Genomic DNA, 23197 nt, shown 5'->3' on the forward strand with positions numbered 1-23197 from the left:
CCCGGGGCCGCCATGGCCGGGGCGGGGCGGTGGCGGCCGCGGTGGCTGCCGGGGAGCGCGGGACGGCGGCGGCGAGCGGAGGTGACCGGGCGGCGGGAGCGGGGAGGCGGCGGCGGCGGCGGTGGCGGCGGGGGGGAGAGGGGAAGGGCAGGGCCGCCCCCGCCGCGGCGCCATTGTCTCTCCCTGGAAAATATCCGCCCCCGCTGCAGCGCGGGGCTCCGGGCGGGAAACTCCCGCTGCCCACCTCTGCCCCGGCAGCGGGGTTTCTCCAGGAAATGCCCTTTTCCGCTTCCCCCCCCCCCCCTCCCGCCTGCCTCCGACCGCGGCGGCGCGGCCGGACCGGGCCGAGCTCCGCCGGGGCCTCCGCGGAGGCGCCTGGGCTCGGCCCTGCCCGCGGTGGGGGGGCGAGGAGAGCCCCGAGGGGGGAGCGGGAGGGCAGCGGGCACGCTGGTTCGGCCGGGTGAGACCCCCCCCGAACACACCGACGTGCGTGTTTACCGGGGGTCAGCAGAGGGCTTTAGGGCAGGAGTTGCCTGCATCAGTTACCCCCCCCGCGCCAGGGGCAGCTCCCAGCCCTGCACAGGCCCTCCCTGCCCCGTCTCCCGCTTTTTTCCTTCCCCCCTCACACCAGGACGAAGGTGCTGCTCGGTCTCCCGTGCGAATTGGTGAGAAACGGAGGCGGCAGCGAAGCTCGCACGGTGTTGGGTCCGACAGTGGGGTTTTAAATGGGGGGGGGGGAAAAATAAAATATTGGGGCCTCTGTTGTGTTTGGGGCGTTCTGAAAGCACGTGCATGGGTTTTATGAGGTGGAATAAAGGGTTATTTGGGGCTGTTGGTTTTGATTTAATGATAAATAGTGTGGTACTTGATTCTCCTCTCAGTTTGGAGAGAATCAAAGAGTTTTGCCTTCGTGTGTTCTGTACCTTGAGCCATCACTGGAGAGCCTCAGCTGTGTTGTTATTCGTCACACTTTGTCCTTGTGTAGATGTGTTGCCAGTTTTCTGTGATAAGCCGTGATTTTTGCCTTCTAGCTTTTTCACAAAGCTTTATTCTACAGGATTTAAATCGTTTACACTCTGACTTTGGGAGAGAAGAAATTCTGCAGAGATGTCGAAGATTGAGAAAATGAGCATCCTCGGAGTGAGGAGTTTCGGAGTAGAGGATAAAGACAAACAAATTATCACTTTCTTTAATCCATTAACTATTTTGGTGGGACCAAATGGTGCAGGAAAAACGGTAAGGCTTACTGCAATATGTTTGTTTTTGAACTGTAAATAGGTCTGAAAGGCCTCAAAATATGAATAAGGATCTCTACAGGAAGGTATTCATAATACTGTGAAAATCTTGCCTGTGGTGTTTAGCATTATTAGGCACCTGGATTTTGCAGAGCACTGGTTGATATTTTTTTAGGAAACGGATCCAGATCCTGATTAAAACCAATTTTGCATACTCTCACAATACTCAAAAAGTAAAATATTATTTCCCTCTCCTTCCATATTTAACTCATTTGTAAGTATTTGGGCTGCTACTGTGTTTTTTTCTGTAGTCCATCTTGTTTACCATTGTAACTACATACTTATTTCTGTTCTTCTTAGACTATCATCGAATGTCTTAAATATATATCCACTGGAGATTTTCCTCCTGGCACCAAAGGAAACTCATTTGTTCACGATCCAAAGGTAAAAGTCATAGTGACTTGATTTAATGTGTGTTTAGTCCTAAGTAAAATATTTAACTGCACTCAGGGTTGTGATGAAAACAGGGATGCTCAGGTTCTAGGCAGACATGAGCTGACTGTATCGTTTCAGGAAAAAAAGAGAGCTGGGGGTAATTATTTGTTTGTTTTGTATCTACTAAAGGTTGCGAATGAAACAGATGTTAGAGCTCAGATTCGATTACAGTTTCGAGATGTAAACGGAGAGCTCGTAGCTGTCCAGCGATCCATGGTCTGTACTCAGAAAGGCAAGAAAACAGAATTTAAAACACTTGAAGCTGTCATTACTAGAACAAAGTAAGCTTTGTCAAGGTTTTTTTTTTCTTACTTTGGCATGAAGATTGGTTTGTGGTTTGTATCTTTTTATATATAAGACAGGAGAAAACTTGATAATACATTCTTTGAAGTAGCTACAGGTGCTCTTAGATTAAAGCTATGTAGTTTCATCACTTTATTAGTTGATTCTAAAATCCTTTCATAGCCACTACTGTAAGAACTACTTACAGCTGTTAACTTAGATTTATTTGAAAACTGTATTAATAAGGATACAGTGTGAAAGTAGCATGTGTGGAGTATGTAGGTTTTACTTCCTTTAGCCCCCTTTTTGGTTTCGGATCATGGTTGGCCGGTGTTTAACTCCGATTTAATAAGTGTATTCACTTCATCAGGATCGGTTTTGCTCCCTCTGGTGGTTCTACGTAGTTTTAAAATGTGTAGTAGTCGACTATAAATACTGACACTGTTAAATGCATGTGTTGAACATGGTAATTATATATTTTAAACCTGTTACTCATTTTGAATCAGTATGTTACAATGAGATTATACTGTTAAAAATGCAGTTTACTTTTTAAATAATTTACCAGTAACTTATTAGGGGAATTTTCTTTATCTGTGCTACATAGGCATGGTGAGAAGGTCAGTCTGAGTTCCAAGTGTGCAGAAATCGACCGAGAGATGATCAGTGCCCTTGGTGTTTCCAAATCGGTGATTAACAATGTCATTTTCTGCCACCAAGAAGAATCCAACTGGCCATTAAGCGAAGGGAAGGCCCTGAAACAAAAATTTGATGAGATCTTTTCAGCAACAAGGTTTTTCTCTTTACTGTAACTTAATATAAGCTAAGTAAGAAATGTCTTCTCTAATAATGTAGGTGTTAATGAAGGCATTGTTTCATACATCAGTACTGCTGTATTGCCTGTAGGATCTGAAATTTATTTATTTTTTTAAAGGTATATTAAAGCACTGGAAACTCTCCGTCAGGTACGACTGAAACAAAGCTTGAAAGTAAAAGAGTGTCAGACAGAACTGAAATACCTAAAACAGAATAAAGAAAAAGCGCAGGAAATCCAGGATCATCTTAGCAACAGAGAGGCTCAACTGGCTGCTTCTAAGGAGAATGTAAAATCTATTGAGGGTCAGCTTGATCCTCTAAAGGTAATTTGCATGATGGTTACATTAAGACTTTGACACAGGCTTTAATACAAAGCAGTATGTAAGCACTAAAGAACACAGAAAAATGTGAAAGCTGGGTGAATTTCTGGATTAAAATCTGACAGTTTTATGTTGTGTTATCTAATCCTTTGCTCTGAAGCAGAATCAAACATACCTCAACAAACCCGGCAGATGCTGGTCTAATCTGTAAACGGGCGTTGGAGGTTTAAGAATGTAGTTTGTGAAATTCTTATAGCAGCATTGGTTTTTTTTGTAGCTTAATTTTTCAATCTTTTTTTCAAATTTAGCTGGTAAGTAAAACTATTATAAACTGTAGCTAAAACAAAAACTAAAATTTAACCACCCCTGTTTCTAAAAAACACTTTATCAGACTGAAGGTTTTACACTTAGACTAACTGCATTGTATAGAACCACTGACTGCTGAGATATTTTGCTTACAGCACTCTTCCCTTCGCAGAGTTCTCTGGCAGCAGTTGAACAGAATCTCATGAAGGTGATGAGGCTAGACAACGACGTAAAAGCCCTGGAGAGCAGGAGGAGGCAGATGGAGAAGGATAATCAAGATTTGCAACAGAAGATGGAAAAGGTTGCCTTTTAAATCCCATGCTGCCATCCTTTCTGCGGAAGAATCAGTCTGTCTTTTGCTACCCAGTGAACTAAGTATATATTTTATTACGCATCAGATATCGGTGAAGAAAGCTTTTACAGCCCGTGTAGCTCACTTGATATTATCAGATATTGCAAACATGGCTCAGTAAAACTGTATTAATTTCTGTGTAATTTGGGTTCAATTGTTTTTTGTAACTTTTCCCTCCACTATAGACTAGCTTGCCAGGAAGGCAAATACTGACAAAAAATTTTCATAAAAACGATAATTACTGGTAATGATGACCTGCAGCATGTAACTTAAATCTCTGCTTCTCACTGGTTGTAGTTGATAGCCAGCACTTATTTTGACCAGTATAGGATGGCTCCTGATATTAATATTATTCGTCTCCTTGGAGATTTTTTTATTTTTAAAAAATAAGAAAGAATTGTCTTGTGTCGTGGTTGTGACAAGGCATTTAAAACTCTTTGGACAAACGGAACGAAATTCCTTAGTGGTAAGAATTTAGATTTGTGTTATTAGCCTAAAAAAACAGATTTTCCAGTTTTGCTTGTAGCATATTTATTTTTTCTCAGTATACAAATTCTGTGTGGGAGGTGCTTATGTCTTATTTCTTGAATTCTGTTATGGTAAAAAATAGAGGGTTTTTTTAAAACATCATGAATTGGCTTATAAATTTAGTTAAAAAGCTAACTTTATTCTGTATTGTGTTTGATGTACAGGTTTTTCAAGGAACAGATGAACAACTGAGGGATAGATACCAGAATCACCAGAGAACAGTGAAGGAGAAGGATAAGAGATTATCAGACTGTAAGCGTGAATTGGATAGAGCCACTAAAGAATGCCAGAGATTTACCAGTGAGAAGTCAGAACTGCTTATTGAACGAGGTATTTTAGCCTTTGTCTATCACCTTGTGTTTATTTTTTTTATGTAATTAAGATCTGAAATTGAACTACTCGTGAGAATTGAAAGGTTTTGACCTGGACAAAACCCCTAAAATACGTGTGACTTTGGGGTCAGCTGCACAGTGTGGTATGAGACTCTCACAGCTTGACAGGTCTTCTCCTGGAGTTTCTAATGTGCTCTTGTTGTTCTGAGCTATAATTACAGCACGTAGTACCTTTGTTTCCAATATAAAAATTTCTGAATAGATAATTTACAGTGACATAGATCAGTGTCAGCCTAGCAGTTTACGACACAGTTGTTTTCACTGTCTGAGCCTGTCCTTTCCTTTGGGGGGTGAAAATGCCCACTAGCCAGATGTGATTGTATAAGTTTGTTTTAACCAAGAAAAACACAAAAGCTGAATGTTTGGCATGCTCAGCGTCTCCAGTGGGGGCTGGTCAGAGAGCTTTAGGATGGTATTCTCTTGTGTGTTTTGTGTATTCTCTTGTAAATGGACTGTGGAAGTTTCAGTAAAGCTGTACTAGTTCAGACATAAAATGTATGCTTACATGAAATATGTTTGGGTTTTATTTATCAGAATCATATTTTTAGTGTTTTAAGAGGCTTTCTTTTAGGTTCTTAATTTATTTAATTAATAAAAATTAAGTTACCTGAAACAGCAGTCTCTCAAGCTACAGCTTGTTGTTCAAAAAGACTTCAGTTTCAAAGACTTTCAAAGCTAGTTGCAACTATTTTCTTAATCTTAAATGTATCTTCTGCCTCAGTTTTTGAGGGTTTGTCCCGTTTTCTTCTGTGAAGGCCGTCTTCAGCTGCAAGCAGATCGTCACCAAGAGCATATCACAACGAGGGATTCATTAATTCAGTCTTTGGCAGCACAGCTGGAATTAGATGGTTTTGAGCGGGCACCTTTTAATGAAAGGCACATTACCAGCTTTCACAGGTTGTTGAAGGAGAGACAGGAAAGAGATGCAGAAGCTGCAAATCATTTGATGGTAAGAATTTTGTTGCTTTAGTAGTGTGGTTGTTATTGGTTGTTGGGATGTTACTGGTCCGTGTGTGTCTTCGTGGTGCTGGGCGGAAGAGGAATATTGGAGGGGGAAAAACAAGCCATTATTTTCTTTTAGAATTCTTTATTATGGGTCACCTGAATGTTTCCATGGAAATTAGTTTTGGAACTAAGAGTGGTCATCAAGTGATCTGAATTGCCAAAGCTATTGAACAGGCAGTTAGTTCTTCAGATAGGGTTGGTTTTTTTTTTCTCAGGAGTCCTCTCATGCTGGTGGATCACTGACAAGCTAAAAAGCCTGAGGAGGAATTACAGTGGGCAGCTGGTTTAAAAATAAGCAACTTTTTGTTGAAGTCATCTTCAGAATGGAGTTGCTCTCACAGAACACTTATCAGTATGATGCAGCTGCGTTTTCCTATTGAAACATTTCAGCAAAAAATTTTGGACAAGTTTATTTATCTAAGTATTTCGATGTATTACAGTGGTGAATATTTGCAAGCTAGTGAGAAGAAGTGGTTTTAAATGTTATTTTCCTATAAAAAAATGAAACATTATCTTACTGCTGACTCCTTTCAGAGAGAATTTGCACAAAAAGAAGCAATGAAACAAAAACAGATAGATGAAATAAGAGACAAGAAAACTGGATTACAAAGAACCATTGACCTGAAATCAGACATTCAGAGTAAGAAACAAGTGGAGCTGAAGAATGTGAAATATGAATTGCAGCAGTTGGAAGGGTTTTCAGACAGAATCCTGGAGCTGGATCAGGAGATTGTCAAGACAGTAAGTGAATGTAATTGAAATATTTCTAGAAGTTTGAAGTAAAAACTTTCAGCTTTATCATTAAAAACACACAAACAAGAACCCCTTGGTGTTTGCTCCATCTGCTGCATTTTTTTCCCTTTGAACACCCTCTCTGTGCTCTGTCTGTTGGGATGGTGAGCCCTTTGGGGCAGCACTCTGGTTTTATACAGTGCATGGGTAGAATGTACTGCTGCTGCTTGCTGAGTTCTCAGCAGGGCAATAGCCACAGCTGGTCATATGTTAAGATTAGTCAGTCTTAAATTACTGGGCCAGAAAAATATGAACTAAAGCACTACACTATCTGTATTTTCCAGATAACTTGTCTGTGAGATGGGCTGGTTGGTTACAAGAATTTGATCTGATGATGTATTTCTAAGTTACAAGTGTTTGATGTCCCAGTTGAACAGCTGGTTATGCCTTTGTAGCTGAATATTTTGTGTTAGTGCTGTATGAATTCAGTGCTTGACAGTGTTTCTTCTAGCCTCCTCCCTAGGGTAATGCCAAATTTAATGTACAGTAGATGCTAAAATACAGAGAAAATCAAACTAAATATGAGCGAGCTTCCTGAAGGGAAATCATGTGGTTATGACTTACGATAAAACCGTGAGCAGCTTGGGGCAGTGGCACGTTCCAGAACAGTGCATCCAGTACCTGCTTTACTTTCCCCATGCCAACATCACAGCCTTTGTCCTTTTTCATGTATTCTTTACAAATCTTGTGTCATTCCTGTAACAGCTAACGATACTGCTGAAGGGCAGCTTAAGAGCTTTCTTCTGTTTCCTTTACTGATTGGTGCAATGAAGTCTTCTGGGCTTTTATTTTTTGTTTAGGAACATGAGCTGGAGAAGGCTGAGAGGAACAGCAATGTAGAGACGCTCGAACTGGAAGTACGAACTCTGCAAAATGAGAAAATAAACCTGGACAAAGCTCTTAGGAAGTTGGATCAAGAGATGGAACAGTTGAATCTACATACCACAACAATTACCCAAATGGAGATGCTGAAGAAAGACAAAGTAATTTTTCTATCATCATCTTATAAGAAGGGGACGTGAAATTACTCCAGTCCCTTCAGGATTTGTGTATTTTTTAGGTGTTTATCACCAATCATATGTAAAGCATCTGTCTGACTTCACAGAAGCCAGTTACCCCATGAACACACTGAGTGACATAAACATGAAGATAGGGAAAAATTAATCTAAAATGCCTCCTTTGATACAAAAGATATGAAAAAAATAATCTAAAATGCTTCCTCTCCTCAGGTAGAAAAAGAAGAGCAGATTAGAAAAGTAAAATCAAGACATTCTGATGACCTGACATCACTGTTGGGATACTTTCCAAATAAAAAACAACTTGAAGACTGGCTTCATGGTAAAAATAGAAAGATCAACCAGACAAGGGATAGTCTGGCTGACCTTAAGTAGGTATTAATTTAATTGATTATGTCTCCATAATTATTTATGTAATTATGAATTTAAATGTTGGAAAATTTAATATGCTTAACATACTTGTTATTTTAATTTATTTTTGTTTATTTAGGTATCTGCAAAATCAAAGGATCCTGCAGAATTTGTGTCACATATAGCTGATACAGTTTGTGCTAGTTAAGAAAATCACAACAGCGATAGTATGTCAAAGGCAGGACTGAAAACAGATAGCAAAATACTATTGTGGAACATCCTTAATTGTTTAAACTAATCCTAGCTGAATGAATGTGCTTGGGAGTGGAAATGCTGGTCTTCTGATTTATAAAAAGGTCACAGAGTGGTTAGTGACTGTACCACGAGTTCGTGTGTGATTACCTGCTCCTGGTTTCATTTGATGATAAAAAACAATTTATTAGAAAGAGTAGGTAACATGAGCACGCTGCATTGGCACACATTAAGCTTCCGCAAAACATAAACCCCAAGATTTTAAGTATAAGCATATTACATAATTCAAAAGTATGGAACACGAGTAGGAGAATGCTAACGTTCTTTGCTTAAGAGGTTCAATAATATCTCGTCAGCAATAATTGCTGTAGGGGAAAAGCATTGGTATTGTGTTATTCTATCAAGTTGTGTACGGCTTGGTCGTTGGAAATTAGTTTCTCATCAGTAAGCATCTAGAAAACAAAAGCAAATTAAAATGAAACACTTCATGCTGTACTTATAATTAATCTAAGTTGAAACTAGGTTTGCTGAAAAATCATTGAAGAAAAACCTGGTAAACAGCTTTGTAATATCAATTTCAGATTAACTCTCATGTTTTTGCTTGAAGTTTGAAATCTTTGGGTTTTTGTAATAAAAGTTTATGCGTTGATGTTTCAGCAAACGATTGGCATCAGTAGAATATCATAAAACCTACGTCAGCAATGAGCTGAAAAAAAAAGAAGCACAGTTGTCCCTTCACGAAGCAAAACTTTTTGATGTTTGTGGAAGCCAAGATTTTGACAGTGATCTGAACAAACTTCAAGATGAAATTGAAAAAAGTTCAAAACAGCGAGGTAAATTCATATATAGCTCTACTTTTTATCCCTAAACCTTGTTTTAAACGTAAGCCACAGATACTGAGACAGTCTGCTGCTTGTGCAGGACAAACGATAGGCACAGGAACTGACTTAAGGGAGATCATGACTGAATCTTAATCATTTTTTTTAACACGTTTTCCTTATCTTTACTACTATTTCTGTTTTATACTTAAGCAGGACCAGTAGTTTTAATTCATTTGGTTAATTCTCTCATTATGTGTAAATGACATAATGATCTGCCAGGTGTGAAGAACCAGCCTCTGATGTGGGTTTGGCCCATAGTGCCCACCACTGACTGTAAGAAAGAGAAAACTCGCTTTCTCGGTTAATTGCAGAGGGATGAGCATGGTTTAATAAAACAGACTAACTCAGGTTGACGAGGACTTGAGGAGGGGATTTAGGACAGCCTGCTGGAAGCAGGGGCAGCACTGAATTCAGACCAGGTCACGTAGGGCCGTTTCAGTTTCCTGCTGTTGTGGTTTTATGGGTTATAATTTTGTCTTCATTTATGGCCAATACCTATCTAGTTCAGATCTGATTATGCACTGTTTATTCAACATAAAGTCTTTTGTTTCTTTTTAAACCAGCTGTGCTTGCGGGAGCCACCGCGGTTTATTCACAGTTCATTACACAACTGACAGAGGAGAAGCAGTCATGTTGTCCAGTTTGTCAGAGAGTTTTTCAAACGGAGGCCGAACTACAAGATGTAATTAACGATCTGCAGTCCAAGCTGCGTCTTGCTCCAGACAAACTGAAGTCGACAGAGTCTGAGCTTAAAAGAAAAGAGAAAAAACGTGATGAAATGATGAGTCTTAAGCCACTTAGGTAAAGTACTTAGCAAACCATATTGTTGCAAACTGTTTTCTTTCAAATGCTTGGTTTTTAATTACTAAGAATTATGCAGACATCAAGGAGCCTTTGTTTGCTGGTTAATTCAATTAAAAAGTCTTGTTGAGATAAGTATTTTGCTAGCATTTGTTCTCTGCTTATTCAGACTTTAATATTAAGCTGGTTTATGGTTTTGGTATTTCTGGTCCTTTGGGGGTTCTCAAGAGAGTGAGGCAGAAAAAGTAGTTACATAGTTCTACTGATTATTTACACTATAGAGGCACCTTGTTATTTTAGCATTGTCATTTAAACCGGACAGGCTGTTTGTGCTGTCACTGAAATGTTTCTCATGCCACGTCACTTTAAATACATTTCTTAAAAATACTGAAACAGCAGATTGTATAAACAGAATGTGAACTGAACTATATTAAGCCCCTTTTAATAATATCTTGATTTATATCTCCTTTAACAGTATGTTTTATGAATCATGATGTTCTGGAAGGGCATCTCTGGGACTTTTTGTGGATTCCCAGTGCTATTTATGTTCCATTGAGGTTCAGGCATGTGCAATTCCATCCTTTGGGAATTCATCTCTGTTTCCAATACTGATAACCCATTTTAGATTGGGCTGAATTTATTCCTTTATTTTAGTTACTTAAAAAACCCTTTTATGTTGTCGGGGGTTTTTTTGAACTTTCAAGGTAATATAAAGTGTAGGTAATACTAACAAATTCAGAAAAAGTCCCTACGGTATTTTCTGATTTCCAGGCTGAATTAGTCCGTATTTTTAAAGCTCTGAAAATACTAGACAGGCTGTTTTGTTGTTGCCTCCCTTTTCTCTTCCTGTTGCCTCCCTCCAAAACATGAACAAACAACACGAGCCCTAAAGAGGTTTTGTAGCAGTCCTGTTTTGGATTGTTTGGGTTTTGGTTTTTTTTCCTTAGCATATGAACAGCATTTAAAGTAAGAGTAGAGGATGCAGGTTTCCTGCCAGTAGGTGAAGAGGCTCTTTGTCTCAAGAAATTTGCAGACCGTTGCTCTGAGAGAGTTTGGAGAATGTATGTTAGAGGGCAGACCTTTCCTTCACAAGAGGGCACTCTTGTACAGTGGATTTAGACCCTCTTATGAGCACTTGCTGTAATTAAGTTAAAAAACAAAAGAGATTTTGTTTGCTTGTTTCATCTCACCTCATGAGGGATGTATTACCTTAGCTGGGTATATGGCATGAGCTTAATCGAACGTGGAGAAGATTAAGGGGATATTATTTTGGCTAAATATAGTCTTCAACTGTTAAATCATATCACAGGTTGTGTGATCTCAAATATCTTCAACTTATGCCACTGGTTTTGACAAAAAAATTTTCCGGATTTCTATTTTATTTAAGGCGAACTGTAGTTGAGCTCCAAGATAAGGACATACCAGACTTGAGGAACAAGATACAGAATGCAAACAGGGATTTAACAGGCCTGAAGGGTGAGATAGAGGATCAGGAATCACTCTTGCAGACAGCCTTGTCCGAGGAGGATGGTGCCAAGGCATGTTTGCAGGATATAGCACTAATGGAAAGGTACCAGGTATGCTTTGGTAATTTCTCTTAATAAATAAAATGATACTTGCTAGCGTTTAAATATGTAGTTACTCATAATGTGACAAAACTTTGAGGTCTTAAGACTTTCCAAGCTGAGTAAAAATACTTTAAAAGACAGCATAACATAGGTGATCTTGGTACTAATAAAACTTTCAAGTTTTATGTAATGCTTTTTTCTTTTGGGGACCACGGAGTCCCTTGACTTTTTATTCAGTTCTGTGCTATAGTAACTGGGAGAAGAGGTTAATCCAGAACTTAAGCACGACCACAAGTACAGCAAAGTGTTTTTCAGTTCTCATAGGCATTATAGTTTGGTGTATTCTCAGCATCTGCTCTGTGTGCTTTCTGAAATCTTATCCCATGTTCTGTGCCATCTGAAGATACGGTAAAGGGGAATGGATATCCTACGCTTTGTATTACCCTGATGTAGGAGACTGTTTTGGACAGTCTTCATTCCGTTTTTTCCAACACAAAATTGTTTCTCAGCTGAGAACCGTGAGAGGAACTGTTGTGTAGAGAACCTGGGGCCAGGGAAAGGACCGGGAGCATTTCACGGGTGGGAGATGGCAGCAGCTCCTGAGGCTCCAACAGTTCCATTGTCATGTCACAGGGACCTGTAACACCTCTGAGGTGGGCTGGGGATGTCAAAAGCCCATCCATCCGTACTGACTCATTATCTTTCCCAATTAGGAATTCCAGTTTCTATCAGCCTGTGGGCTGACATAACCTCACTGCCAATGACGTGACCTGGCTCCAGCAGAGGAGATAAATTTAAAGGTCTCCCGTCACGTGTGTCTCAAGCCCCAAGCTTGTTCTTGTGTGCCAAAGATACAAAATACATTGCTAAACACTAATACAATAGTAATAGTACTTTTCCTCATGCTTTCAGACTGATATTAGAGATGTTGAACGAAAAATTGCTCAGCAGGAGGCTAAGCTGCTAGGGGTCGATTTAAGTAGAACTGTTCTACAAGTAAGCCATGAAAAACAAGAGAAAAAACACTTGTGGGATACAGGTAGGCCATACAAAAATGGGCATTTCATTTTTACATTGAAAACAATGTTCCAAACTTCCTGCCGTTAAAATCTTAGCTTGCTTATTTTACATTCTGAAATAAATGTATTCTAATAGTTTGTTGTTTTGGTTTTTTGGGGCTCATGTTGAGAATTAAATTTTCACAAGGAAGACAATAAATGTTTTTAATAGCAGATTGTTTCATTCTGTGTTTGCTTTCATCTGCAGTTACTGGTAAAATTGAGTTAAATCAAAAGCTCAAGCAAGACCAGCAAAATCAGATTCAGCAGCTAAAGAGTGCAGTTAATGAGCTTAAAGCAGAGAAACTTCAGATTTCCAGCAGCATGCAGCGTCGTCAACAACTGGAGGAGCAAACAGTGGAATTAACCACTGAGGTTCAGTCCTTGTGCAGAGAGATCAAGGTAGGAAACACAGTTATTTAACCCTTAGCTCTCTTGTCCTGGGGAAAAAAAAATAATAATCTTGTTATATTTAACATTGTAATCCCAGCAAATAAGATGGTTTTCTAAATGTTTATCCTGTGCTGTTATTGCATATCTTTGGGAATTTCCAGCATTTTATTAATACATATTTTCACATCTTTTTTTTTTTTAATATACACACACACACAAAAGAAAAATAACCCCATGAGTTTTTTTTACCACTTGAAAGAAATGTTGATCATGAACAGAATGAGAAAATAAAAAGAACTTTCTCCAACTGCTTTTCAGGAAGCAAAAGAACAGGTATTTCCTTTGGATGCAACTTTAGAAAAACTGCAGCAGGAGAAGGAGGATCTAATTAATACAAGGACTGCAAGTAGTAAAGAAACACAGGAGAAGGTCTGTTCGCCTTTGACATAGCTGGGAGATGGGAATATATATTGTTTTCCAGGCATGGCTGCAAGCCGTGGTAATGAGTTTGCTTTTAGGAAACAGCAGTGACATTAGTGAATGCTTTAAGTTGGTAGAACTTTTAGGGAAGAAGAGGAACATAACCAAGTCAGGAGACTAACTCAATTGTAATTCACCTTTGGCAGTCTTGTCAAAAGGCTTTGAGGGACAGTTGGCAATATTTAGTGACCAGTGGTATTCAAAGCCCTTCCTGATAGATCCAGGAGAAATCACAAGGGTGACTGTAACCTGTCCTTGCTAAGAGACAGAACTGTTTTTCTCAGGTGAAGTGGCTCTCTTGTGAAAGGCAAGTGAATAGTTTACTGTTTGCTTTGGAAAAATTTTCATGGTAATAAGGAACATGTGGGTTTCTAAAAGTCGCAGGCTTTATCATAACTCCCTTTAAATTACTAATAAGGAATTGTACTTAGACAACAGTGTTATCCGGCATCTAATTTTTGATAGCATACGTGTTCTTGGACATAAGACTGCATTTCATTTGAAATCTTTTCCCTGCAGATAAATGGCATAAAAGAGAAAGTTAAAGATATAAACAAGTACATGAAAGAAATTGAAAACTATATTCAACAAGGAAAAGACGACTATAAAAAGGTAACCTCAAAAACAGTCAATAAAAAGTTGACATTAAAAGCACTTTTGTGTTTAAATCGTATACTGTTTTATTTCTTTAGCAAAAGGAGTCTGAACTTGATGAAGTAAGTTCTCAGTTGGCTGCCTGTGAGAAACAGAAGGAAAAGATAAATAAAGAGATGGAAACGATTCGACAAGATATTGACACTCAAAAGGTAGATGCATTGTTTTACAGTAAAGCATATTTTGCACTGTTGAAATAGTTTCTGGGTTTGGTTTAAGTCTGCCTAGGTCCATAGTGGTGCAAAGTTTGTCTCCTCCTGATTTACTTAATTGTTAGGATTAGTTAGAATAGTTACTATATGTGCATTATGCTGAAAAAAAGTCTTGAGATTTGTATATGCAAAAGTAGATGCATTTTAGAAAACTTGTGTATTTTCATGGTATTTTCAAAAGGAGTAAGTCTGTTGGGATAACAGCCAGTATTTTCAAAAGTATCTCAGTGTGGAGGATACCTGCCTTCTGAAGTAGGAGAGCTGTAAGGTGTTTCTAATTGCAGGTACCGAAAGGTGCTAGTCACTCCAGATTTTGTCGTGTACTTTTAATTCTTGTGTATGTACTCCAAATACTGGTTACATTCTTTATAGGAAAGATGTCTTTCCCCATTCTACCCCACCACTTACTGTCTAACTTGCAGAACTGAGATGGGGGACATTGTTAAATCTCATCCTAAATTACTTGCCCTCTTTGAAACAGATTAATATTTGCACATAGGATGGCTCTAGTGTTCGCCTGTGACAATAAATACCGTAAGTATTATGTCAGATTGAAATATGAAATAATACTGCTGATTTCCATGATACCCTATTTCTTGCACAAGCTACGTTCTCACTGTGATAATTTTCATAGTTGTCAATTATTTGATGTTTGTAGCATGTTTTGGAGTTGTGCAGAACTCCGGCTTTGTAACTGAGAATCAGTAGACTGAAACATGACACAGCTTCTTGCTTTCTGGGGAGATAGATACAGGAGAGGTGGCTGGAGGACAATCTTACTCTGAGGAAACGGAATGAAGAGCTAAAAGAAGTTGAAGACAACATCAAACAACTTGTGAAGGAGATGGGAGAAATGAAAGTCCCGCAAATGAAAAAGTAAGCATCTTCAAAGCGGAACGGCATCTTTTGCACAAGAATTCACTGAATGTAATAGTCACTGTGCTTTAGTGTGTTTCCTGGTCTGGTTCTTTCCCCATTCATGTAGACCACTTCCTCCTTCAAGCTCAAGTTGGCATAGTATCCCCGTGACGATAACGTAAATGACTCAGTGAAGCTGTATAGTGCTTCTGGCTAGAAATATATGTATGTGCACATGTGCCCATACCTGTTCCAATCTAATCCTTTTTTCTTCATGAATGCCGCTGCTAAATCCCCATTTTAAAATAATTCCTATCTCTGGATAAGAATATTTAGTTTTCATTTTCTGTCTGCCTACTTAGGTCTCAGCAGCAAATTTTATATTTAATTCAGTAGTTGAATTGCTTAGATAATAAACAGTTTTGATAAGCAGTTAGCCCCATGCTGCTTCTCACGCGTGAACTAATTATTTGGCTTCCTAGAGGCCACCTAATTAATTCATCTTATTTTGCTCAGTATTCTAATTTAATTCCACCTATGAAATGAATTATTTTTTATGTTTCTGCATATAGCACTTTGGCATTCGAACTTGATAACTTGCTTCTCCCACTCAGAGTAGTGATTTTAATATGTTCTTAACAAACTTTAGTATATTTTTACTTCAATAATGTCTTCATTTCAGTGATGTTTGTACTATAGTTTTAACTGTTGCAGACTTTATAGATACAATATAATGAACTAGTCTAACATAAACTCAGAATTAGAACCCTGATTAAAAAATTGTGAAACACCAGATACAAAAGACTCGTATATCGATTATGATTTCACAGTGAACAAAAACATTTAGAGGAGAAAATAGAATCTTTGAAAAGGAACCATCACGTTGCACTTGGCCGACAACGTGGGTTTGAGGAAGAGATTGTTCGGTTCAAAAAGGAACTTCGGGAGTCACAATTCAGAGATGCAGAGGAAAAGTACAGGGACATGATGATTGTTATGAGAACAACAGAGCTGGTGAACAAAGATCTGGACCTTTATTACAAGGCTCTTGATAAGTAAGTACTGTCGTATGAGGGTAATTCTTAAAGGTTTTTGTTGTTATTGCTGTTGATAACGTTGATGCAAAAGCAGCTTTCAATTTCAGACTTCCAGGGGTAACGCAGAAATAGTAAATTTATCTAATTCTTTGACATATATCATAATTTCTCTTTATAAAATCTGGTATTTAAATATTAAGATAAAAAGGTATGGCTTTTTAAGTAAATTGATGAAAATATACTACAAACGGCACAGGATGGGTAGGATGTTGGAAATTTCCAAGTTAATGTATATAATGATGTACTTACGGTAAGTGCATTGATGGTAATAATAATTGGGGTTTAATATAATCACAGGTAAATCCAGTGATCATTATCATTTTATTCCCAGTTCTCTGTAGGACCTTTATTGAGTTACAGCTGTATGTGTTAGGACTCATATTTGCAATGCAGCAGTTCCAGCTGAGAGAGGTGACAGTGAGTGAACCCAACACATCACCCTTCTGTGCTGAATTCTTGGTGTGAAATAAACTTTTGTTGTGTTGCCTGTGGTGGTTAGAGAATGTCCAGACAGCAAACACATTCAGCTTCGGTTTTCGTGTGAAAAACATGTGGAAGAGCCAGCGGAGCCACAGGCTCTTCCTCTGTCCATGTTCCTCTGTACATTTTCCCCCCTTGAAGGCATTTTTAGGAAGCTTTTGTAAGCGTGTCTCCCAAAATTGCTGATGGTTTTCCTTTCTTCCTGTAATTTTGGTGTTTTTTTGAGGGAAGTAAAAGAAAGTATTACAGGATACGCAATAAATAATTGGGAGAATGTGTTTCTTAAAAGCCTGTCTCACATATTATCTCAAATTATATAAACTCCACAGTGTGAGTTTAGGAAAGGTGAAACCGTTTTTTAAATCCTTCATTATTAAGCTGGGTCTTTCTTGCATGATCTCTCATGCCATTTTCCTTTCTGTATCAGTATATTTTAGCATCATCTGGTCATATCTTAACATGAATAAGATATGCCAGGTAGATTTCTTTGTTCTACATGATCGTCTTCTCAGGTAAACAGTTGTGTTCTCATTAAAGAATATCACAGTATAGAGGTGGTTGTTCCCTTTCTCCAGTGTGGGTGGGTTTGTGCCTAGAGAAGGCAAAAGCAAAAGAAACATCTTGCAATCTGATGGAAGGCGTAGTATACTTTCTGATTGTTTCTGCTTCCTCAGGGAGCTTGTCATCTTGTCTTGGACTGACTGGCCAAAAATAACATCTCAAAATTTGTAAACATATACCGAGTAAAACGTCTGGCTCCCTAAAAACCCCCTGTATGTTCAGTTTTAGTGATGGAATTGCAGTGAGCTATTGCAACTTGAGGGACAACGGGGAGGGATCTTGATGTTTCGGGGAATACAAAACTGGTGCTTAGTGACAGAAGGATAATTTGAATATTAGGAACAAAAAAGAGGAAGATAAGCCTTTTGGCCACTGTATGAATTCCGAATACACTCATGTCTTGCATATAGTATAGAAATTTGGTCTCCTGTATTAAAAAGGGTCTAGTAGTCATGGAAAAAGGAGAACGGAAGAGCAGTAATGTGGTTGAGGGTACAGCGTAATGGTCAAGAAGAGAAACTAAATAAATAAGAAATTTCCAAGTTGAAAAGATGGTCTAGAGGAAACGTGTTTTAAAGAGTTCTGATGATGAACAGAATGTATGCTAATCCAAAATTTATTTTGTGAAGATCTAAATTGTTCAGAGCATGTATAATTCTTCCCTTTCAGCTTAAATGGAAATGCACTCCAAGAATTTCCCTTTTAGAATTCAGAATCTTTTTGTATGGTATCGAATCATCTATTGTTTCTATTTAAGGCAAAACAGGAAATCAGTCTTGTAATTTCAAGAAAAATAGATAAGCATCTCTTATTGGTAATCGTCTGAAAAATCGGTGAGACAAAATGTTAGCTCCAATGGCCAGAGATTGAAAGCTGTATCTGCTGCTGGCTGTTCTGTGCTATCAGCTGATCTTTATTGACTTAATATTTAGAGGTTTATGGTAAACATTGATGAGGAATGCATTCTCAGGTTTCATTAAGTATAGTTGAAAACACTTTCTTCATTCTTCAGACTTAAATCCTATTAAAGTTGATGCTTCAGTATTCCCCAGAACAGGTGGAAATAATCCCTGTAAGAGGGGGAGGTGGGAAGAGCATAGGTCAAAGTCCAATTTCAGAAATATATTTTATTTCCACCATATTTTTTGAAAGAAGACACTGGCATGAATTGAGCAAGCATTTTTTTCATTATGGAGTACTATTATTTTATTTTATTTTTTTTAAAAAGTCAAATTAGAAATGTAGCATCCTGTCCTTTCTTGAATGCTTTCTTAAGGAATCATCTGTTGAACTGAAGTCATGTTGGTATGTTAACCAGGGAAATTAAATTGAAAATTATTAATGACATTCTATGTCACTCTTGCTGCTAAGGAGAAAGGCAGCTCTAGTCATAACATCCGCTTGGGTGATTATGAATTATATTCTTGATAAGAATTCTCTGCTCTGAGGACACTTCACAGGCTCCTTTCCTACCGAGACCCAGTTACTTGCACTGTCGGGGCCTGCAATGAGTAACACTGCTGTTGGTCTGGGAGACTTAACATCAGATTCTTCTGAGAGTCAGGCTGAAAACAGAGCTCATGCACAAATTAGAAATCTCTTAGAAGGTCAGGGAAACTTGCCTTCCATTGAGTGACTACTGATCTTTTTGTCTTCATTGCTGTCCTACTTGAGACTGAGCTGCTTGTGAGAGTAGAATTATTTACACAATAGAGTGTGGTGAATCTTTAGATACTTATGCATTTAAAATGAACTAGTACTTACTACATTTTGTAAAAGTATTTAGGGACTGGGAAGGGACCTGCTGCCTACCTTAAGATCCTGTAGTCCATAGCAGGCCACGGCTGCACCTGTAACAATTTGCACTTTTTGTTGTTCTTTAGAGCAATAATGACATTTCATAGCATGAAGATGGAAGAAATCAACAAAATAATCCGTGACCTTTGGCGAAGCACCTACAGAGGACAGGGTATGTAAGTTTTTGTAGTTTTGCCCGTATGTATCTCTTTGTTACTGAGCACTGCGTCCTGAAAAGTGTTTTCAAAATACTGAAAATCCAGGATCTGACGGTAGTTGGCTCCATTCTAAAGGCTACGTCTGTTGTAGTCAGATCACTGCTGTAATCTTTATTATGCATTATGTGGTTAGCTACAGGATAAATAGAGATAGTTTTCACTTTTCTGTGTTTTCCAAAGTTATGGTTTACTTGAGATAGGGGAAGCGCATGAGTTCATTCCTTCAGCTTTGGAAAGATTAATTTCAAAGACATATTTATTAGTGAGAGTTCGGAAGAAAACTTGTGATGTTACTGTGTATTATACCTGTCAGCTCTGTTTAATCCTGCGATATTTTTGAACATTTTTGGTAACATAGAAACTGTCTCCTTCCCGTTTTCAGATATCGACTATATAGAAATTCGTTCTGATGCAGATGAGAATGTCTCAGCCTCTGATAAAAGAAGAAGTTACAATTACAGAGTAGTAATGATAAAGGGCGATACAGCACTGGATATGCGAGGAAGGTGTAGTGCTGGGCAGAAGGTAATAGCATTTTTTAGTACGTGGTAAAGAGGATTCTGAAAACTGCCTCAAGTGAATGCAGGAGGGTAACGTGTTCTGCAGTGACCCCAACGACCAGGCACCTCCAACTCGTAATTTACAGCTCTGTGCAACTTCCCTTCCCTGTGTCTGGATTTTGCTGACAGGTTGCAATCTGTAATTCTGAACACGTGAACCCTCTTCTGGGGGGCCAGAGTCCATTGTTTCAGTAGGGGACTGGTCCGAGTCCCTCCAGGAGTGAAGGGTTCGACTTCCCTCTCTCCTCAAGTTCAGATCCTCCCAGTCTGTCTCACCGAGGTTCCCATAGCTTTAGGTGTGTTGACTTGCTCCTGTCGTTTTTCCTTCCCAAGGGTTAGCCCTTGATCTTCTTTTCACCACTGTGTCTGAGCGTGAGACCTCTTTTTCTCTGAGTTACACTCCCCTGTTGCCAAATACCACCTTTCGGTCGATGTCACCACATGCCATACCGCACTGTACTTTCAGGCACTGCCTTGCGTTCTGTGCTGCCTGGCTCAGCTGTCAGCTCCATGCTCTTGGTACTTCACTAGTGCTCACTGGGCAAGTGGCCTCATGTCACACCAGCCTTGAGAGTTGGTTCCACCTGTCTGTTGTGTTACGATCACAGAATCCCAGAATCATCCAGGTTGGAAAAGCCCTTGCAGCTCCTCCAGCCCAACCATGACCCTCCCCCTGACCCTTCCCAACTCCCCCAGATCCCTCAGCGCTGGCTCAGCCCGACTCTTCAACCCCTCCAGGGGTCCCGGGGACTCCCCCCTGCCCTGGGCAGCCCATTCCAACACCCAACAGCCCCTTCTGCACAGAAATCCTTCCTCAGAGCCAGCCTGACCCTGCCCTGGGCAGCTTGAGGCCATTCCCTCGGGGCCTGGCTCAAGAGGCTCATGATATAGAGCATCTAAAATATTCCTAAGCCAGAGAAAAGAACCAGCCTTGTTGCTCTGTCTCCAAAATCACCGTCTGTACTGTTTTTTTTTATTTTAAAGAGCTGAGGTATAGGGGGAGAAAATATACTACTTGTAGCCATTTGACACTTGCCTGTTGGTTATGCAGCTTGGGCAACCAAAGCTACCTGCAGTATTATAGCAAGAAACTGCTACTTCCCTAGATGAACCGTTTCCAGCAGAACAAGCGATCTTCCCAAGTGCAGAGATAGTAGAAAGGGACACAAACACACGTAGGGATGTTTTTATTTCCTCCCTGCTGGAACACTTTCTGCCCATCCTTGGTGCGTGCTGCACTGCGGAGAGCTCTCCCTGACACTTAGTGCTCTGCGGGCAGGGTGCCAGCACAGCGTAGCCTGAGGATGCTGCAGCTGGAGGAGGGAGGTACGTTCTTCCTCTCCTGCAGTGGGAGCTGGAGTTTTCTTATGCTGCTATGATGGCAACAGCTTGAGATCTCTTTGATGTTGAGGAAGAATTGCCATTATCTGAAGTAGCAAACTGCCCACTTCCTCACCTCCAGAGTAGCAGTTCCCACTGCGCTACTTCAGCAGAGTTTCACTGCCAGCCAGGCCTTTTTCACGTGGTACAGGCGGTAGTAGAAAATGAAATCAATAAATGGAACGAAATGATACACGGTATTTTTAAGTGCATGCAGCAACAGAAGCATGAAAGGATATCTCATGAGACAATGAATATTGTTGCTTGAATATGAAAAATGCCGTCAGATTAATTCCCACCTGAGTGTAGATGTGTACTGGGTTTTGAAAATTCCATACTAATTTGGGGGGAAATCCAAATCTTACAAAACAGCAGTATAGGCAAAAAAATGTATCCTCTCCTAAAGTAGTCTAGGATGTTACGTTAGAGTCCTATGTAAATGAGAGTGAAACTTATTCACAGTTTCTTAGCTTATATTCTGAGAATTCTTTGATCGTGAACTGTGATGCCAACAGTCGTGATAATTGGAAAGTATGTTTGGCAGCACAGTTTCCATCGAGTGTTCTGTAGTTTTCACTAGTTCAGGACATATAATAATAATTAGGCATATTAATACCAAACTAACACGTAAGGTGGTAAATCCTACTACCTGTGGGTTTAGTAAGTAGTCAGGAGTTCGGTAACTCGAACGTGGTACTACAGGTGCAAATTTGCACCATCCTGGTGCGGTGGGGTGGGGCTTGAGCAGAGTGTAGTGGAAATGCTGGTGACATTGTTGTAGCATCTTGACCTCGGGTTGGAATCCTTACTTACAGTGTCTCCAAAATTTTGACTATCTGACTTTTCTCTGATATTTTTCCAACGGTACTTTGTAGAATGGATCTTTCAATTCAAACTTGAAATTATAATGTGCTTTTTCAATAATTAATTAGTCACTGTCATTTTGTGAACTGTCAGCACATTGTTACGTAAACTTTAGTGACAGTTTGTAATGACATTAAAAATAGCATGTTGCACGTAGTTCCTCTATAAACACTTCAAAAAGTGAGATTTGGGTGTTTGATTTTTTTTTTTTTTTTTTTTTCCCCCCCCTAGGTGCTTGCTTCTCTTATTATTCGTCTTGCTCTAGCAGAAACGTTCTGTCTCAACTGTGGCATATTGGCACTGGATGAGCCTACTACCAATCTCGACCGAGAGAACATTGAGTCTCTTGCACATGCCCTGGTGGAGTGAGTGATCTCTTCTTCTGAAGCTAAAAGATGAATGTTTTTCAAATTTTAACAGCAGTTGGCAGAAGTGAATTATATTTTAAGCTGGCATACCTTGGTTGGCATCTACAAATAGACATGCAGAGTGGTAGCTTTAGATTCCCTGTTTCTCTGGAAGAAAAAAAAAAAAAATTCTTAAATAATTTGGGATTTTTTTTACCCAGATAAAAAGAGTTGCTAGTCTACATTAGATTGCTCAACAGTTTGTGTTATCAATAGTTAACTATTTTTGTACTATGTATTTACAAATTCTACAAAACTAGACTGTGATCTTGATAAACACTAAATAATATCTCTTTGTAGGATAATCAAAAGCCGCTCACAACAGCGTAACTTCCAGCTTCTGGTGATAACTCACGATGAGGATTTTGTGGAACTTCTGGGCCGTTCTGAATACGTGGAAACATTCTACAGGATAAAGAAGAACATTGACCAGTGCTCTGAGATCATGAAATGCAGTGTCAGCTCCCTAGCCTCCTATGTTCATTAGAGCTTCAAGTAATTACGTATTGTTAGACTGGCTTAACTGCCTCACTTGATAGAGTTCAGATGAAGGCATCTGAAAATATAATTCCTTCATATACTATACTACTGTAGACTTGTAACAATTTAAACTAGAATCTGAAATGATTAGACAAACTTCCTGCCTTTCTACATGTTTCTATGCCTGGGTTTAAGAATCACCATGATTTGGAAGAATTTAAATGAATACAATGCAGTTAACTTTTGGATATATTTTACGCTTTAAAAGTGAGAATAAAGTTGTGATGTTCTTTGGGTATGTCCTGGTGG

General features: G+C 39.3%; 1 protein-coding gene across 2 annotated transcripts; it reads left to right on the forward strand.

The window, feature by feature from the left end:
• RAD50 (RAD50 double strand break repair protein) lies at positions 1–23178 on the forward strand. 2 transcript variants are annotated; one of them, XM_074916114.1, is made up of 26 exons: positions 1–81; positions 1058–1236; positions 1596–1679; positions 1860–2011; positions 2617–2802; positions 2944–3148; positions 3624–3752; positions 4496–4661; positions 5479–5672; positions 6263–6469; positions 7321–7503; positions 7750–7907; positions 8797–8972; positions 9584–9821; positions 11209–11398; positions 12302–12428; positions 12656–12849; positions 13159–13269; positions 13840–13932; positions 14013–14126; positions 14935–15062; positions 15875–16099; positions 19066–19151; positions 19580–19722; positions 22233–22366; positions 22709–23178. In XM_074916114.1, the coding sequence occupies exons 2-26, from the start codon at positions 1108–1110 to the stop codon at positions 22893–22895; spliced, it is 3939 nt and encodes a 1312-aa protein (XP_074772215.1). In that variant the 5' UTR covers positions 1–81; positions 1058–1107; the 3' UTR covers positions 22896–23178. The 2 variants fall into 2 exon arrangements, with proteins under 2 accessions (XP_074772215.1, XP_074772216.1); XM_074916115.1 differs by lacking the exon at positions 1–81 and adding an exon at positions 140–665.
• The last annotated feature ends 19 nt before the right edge of the window (positions 23179–23197 follow it).

The sequence above is a fragment of the Athene noctua genome, chromosome 12, assembly GCF_965140245.1.
Source record: "Athene noctua chromosome 12, bAthNoc1.hap1.1, whole genome shotgun sequence".
Taxonomy (NCBI): Eukaryota; Metazoa; Chordata; class Aves; order Strigiformes; family Strigidae; genus Athene; species Athene noctua.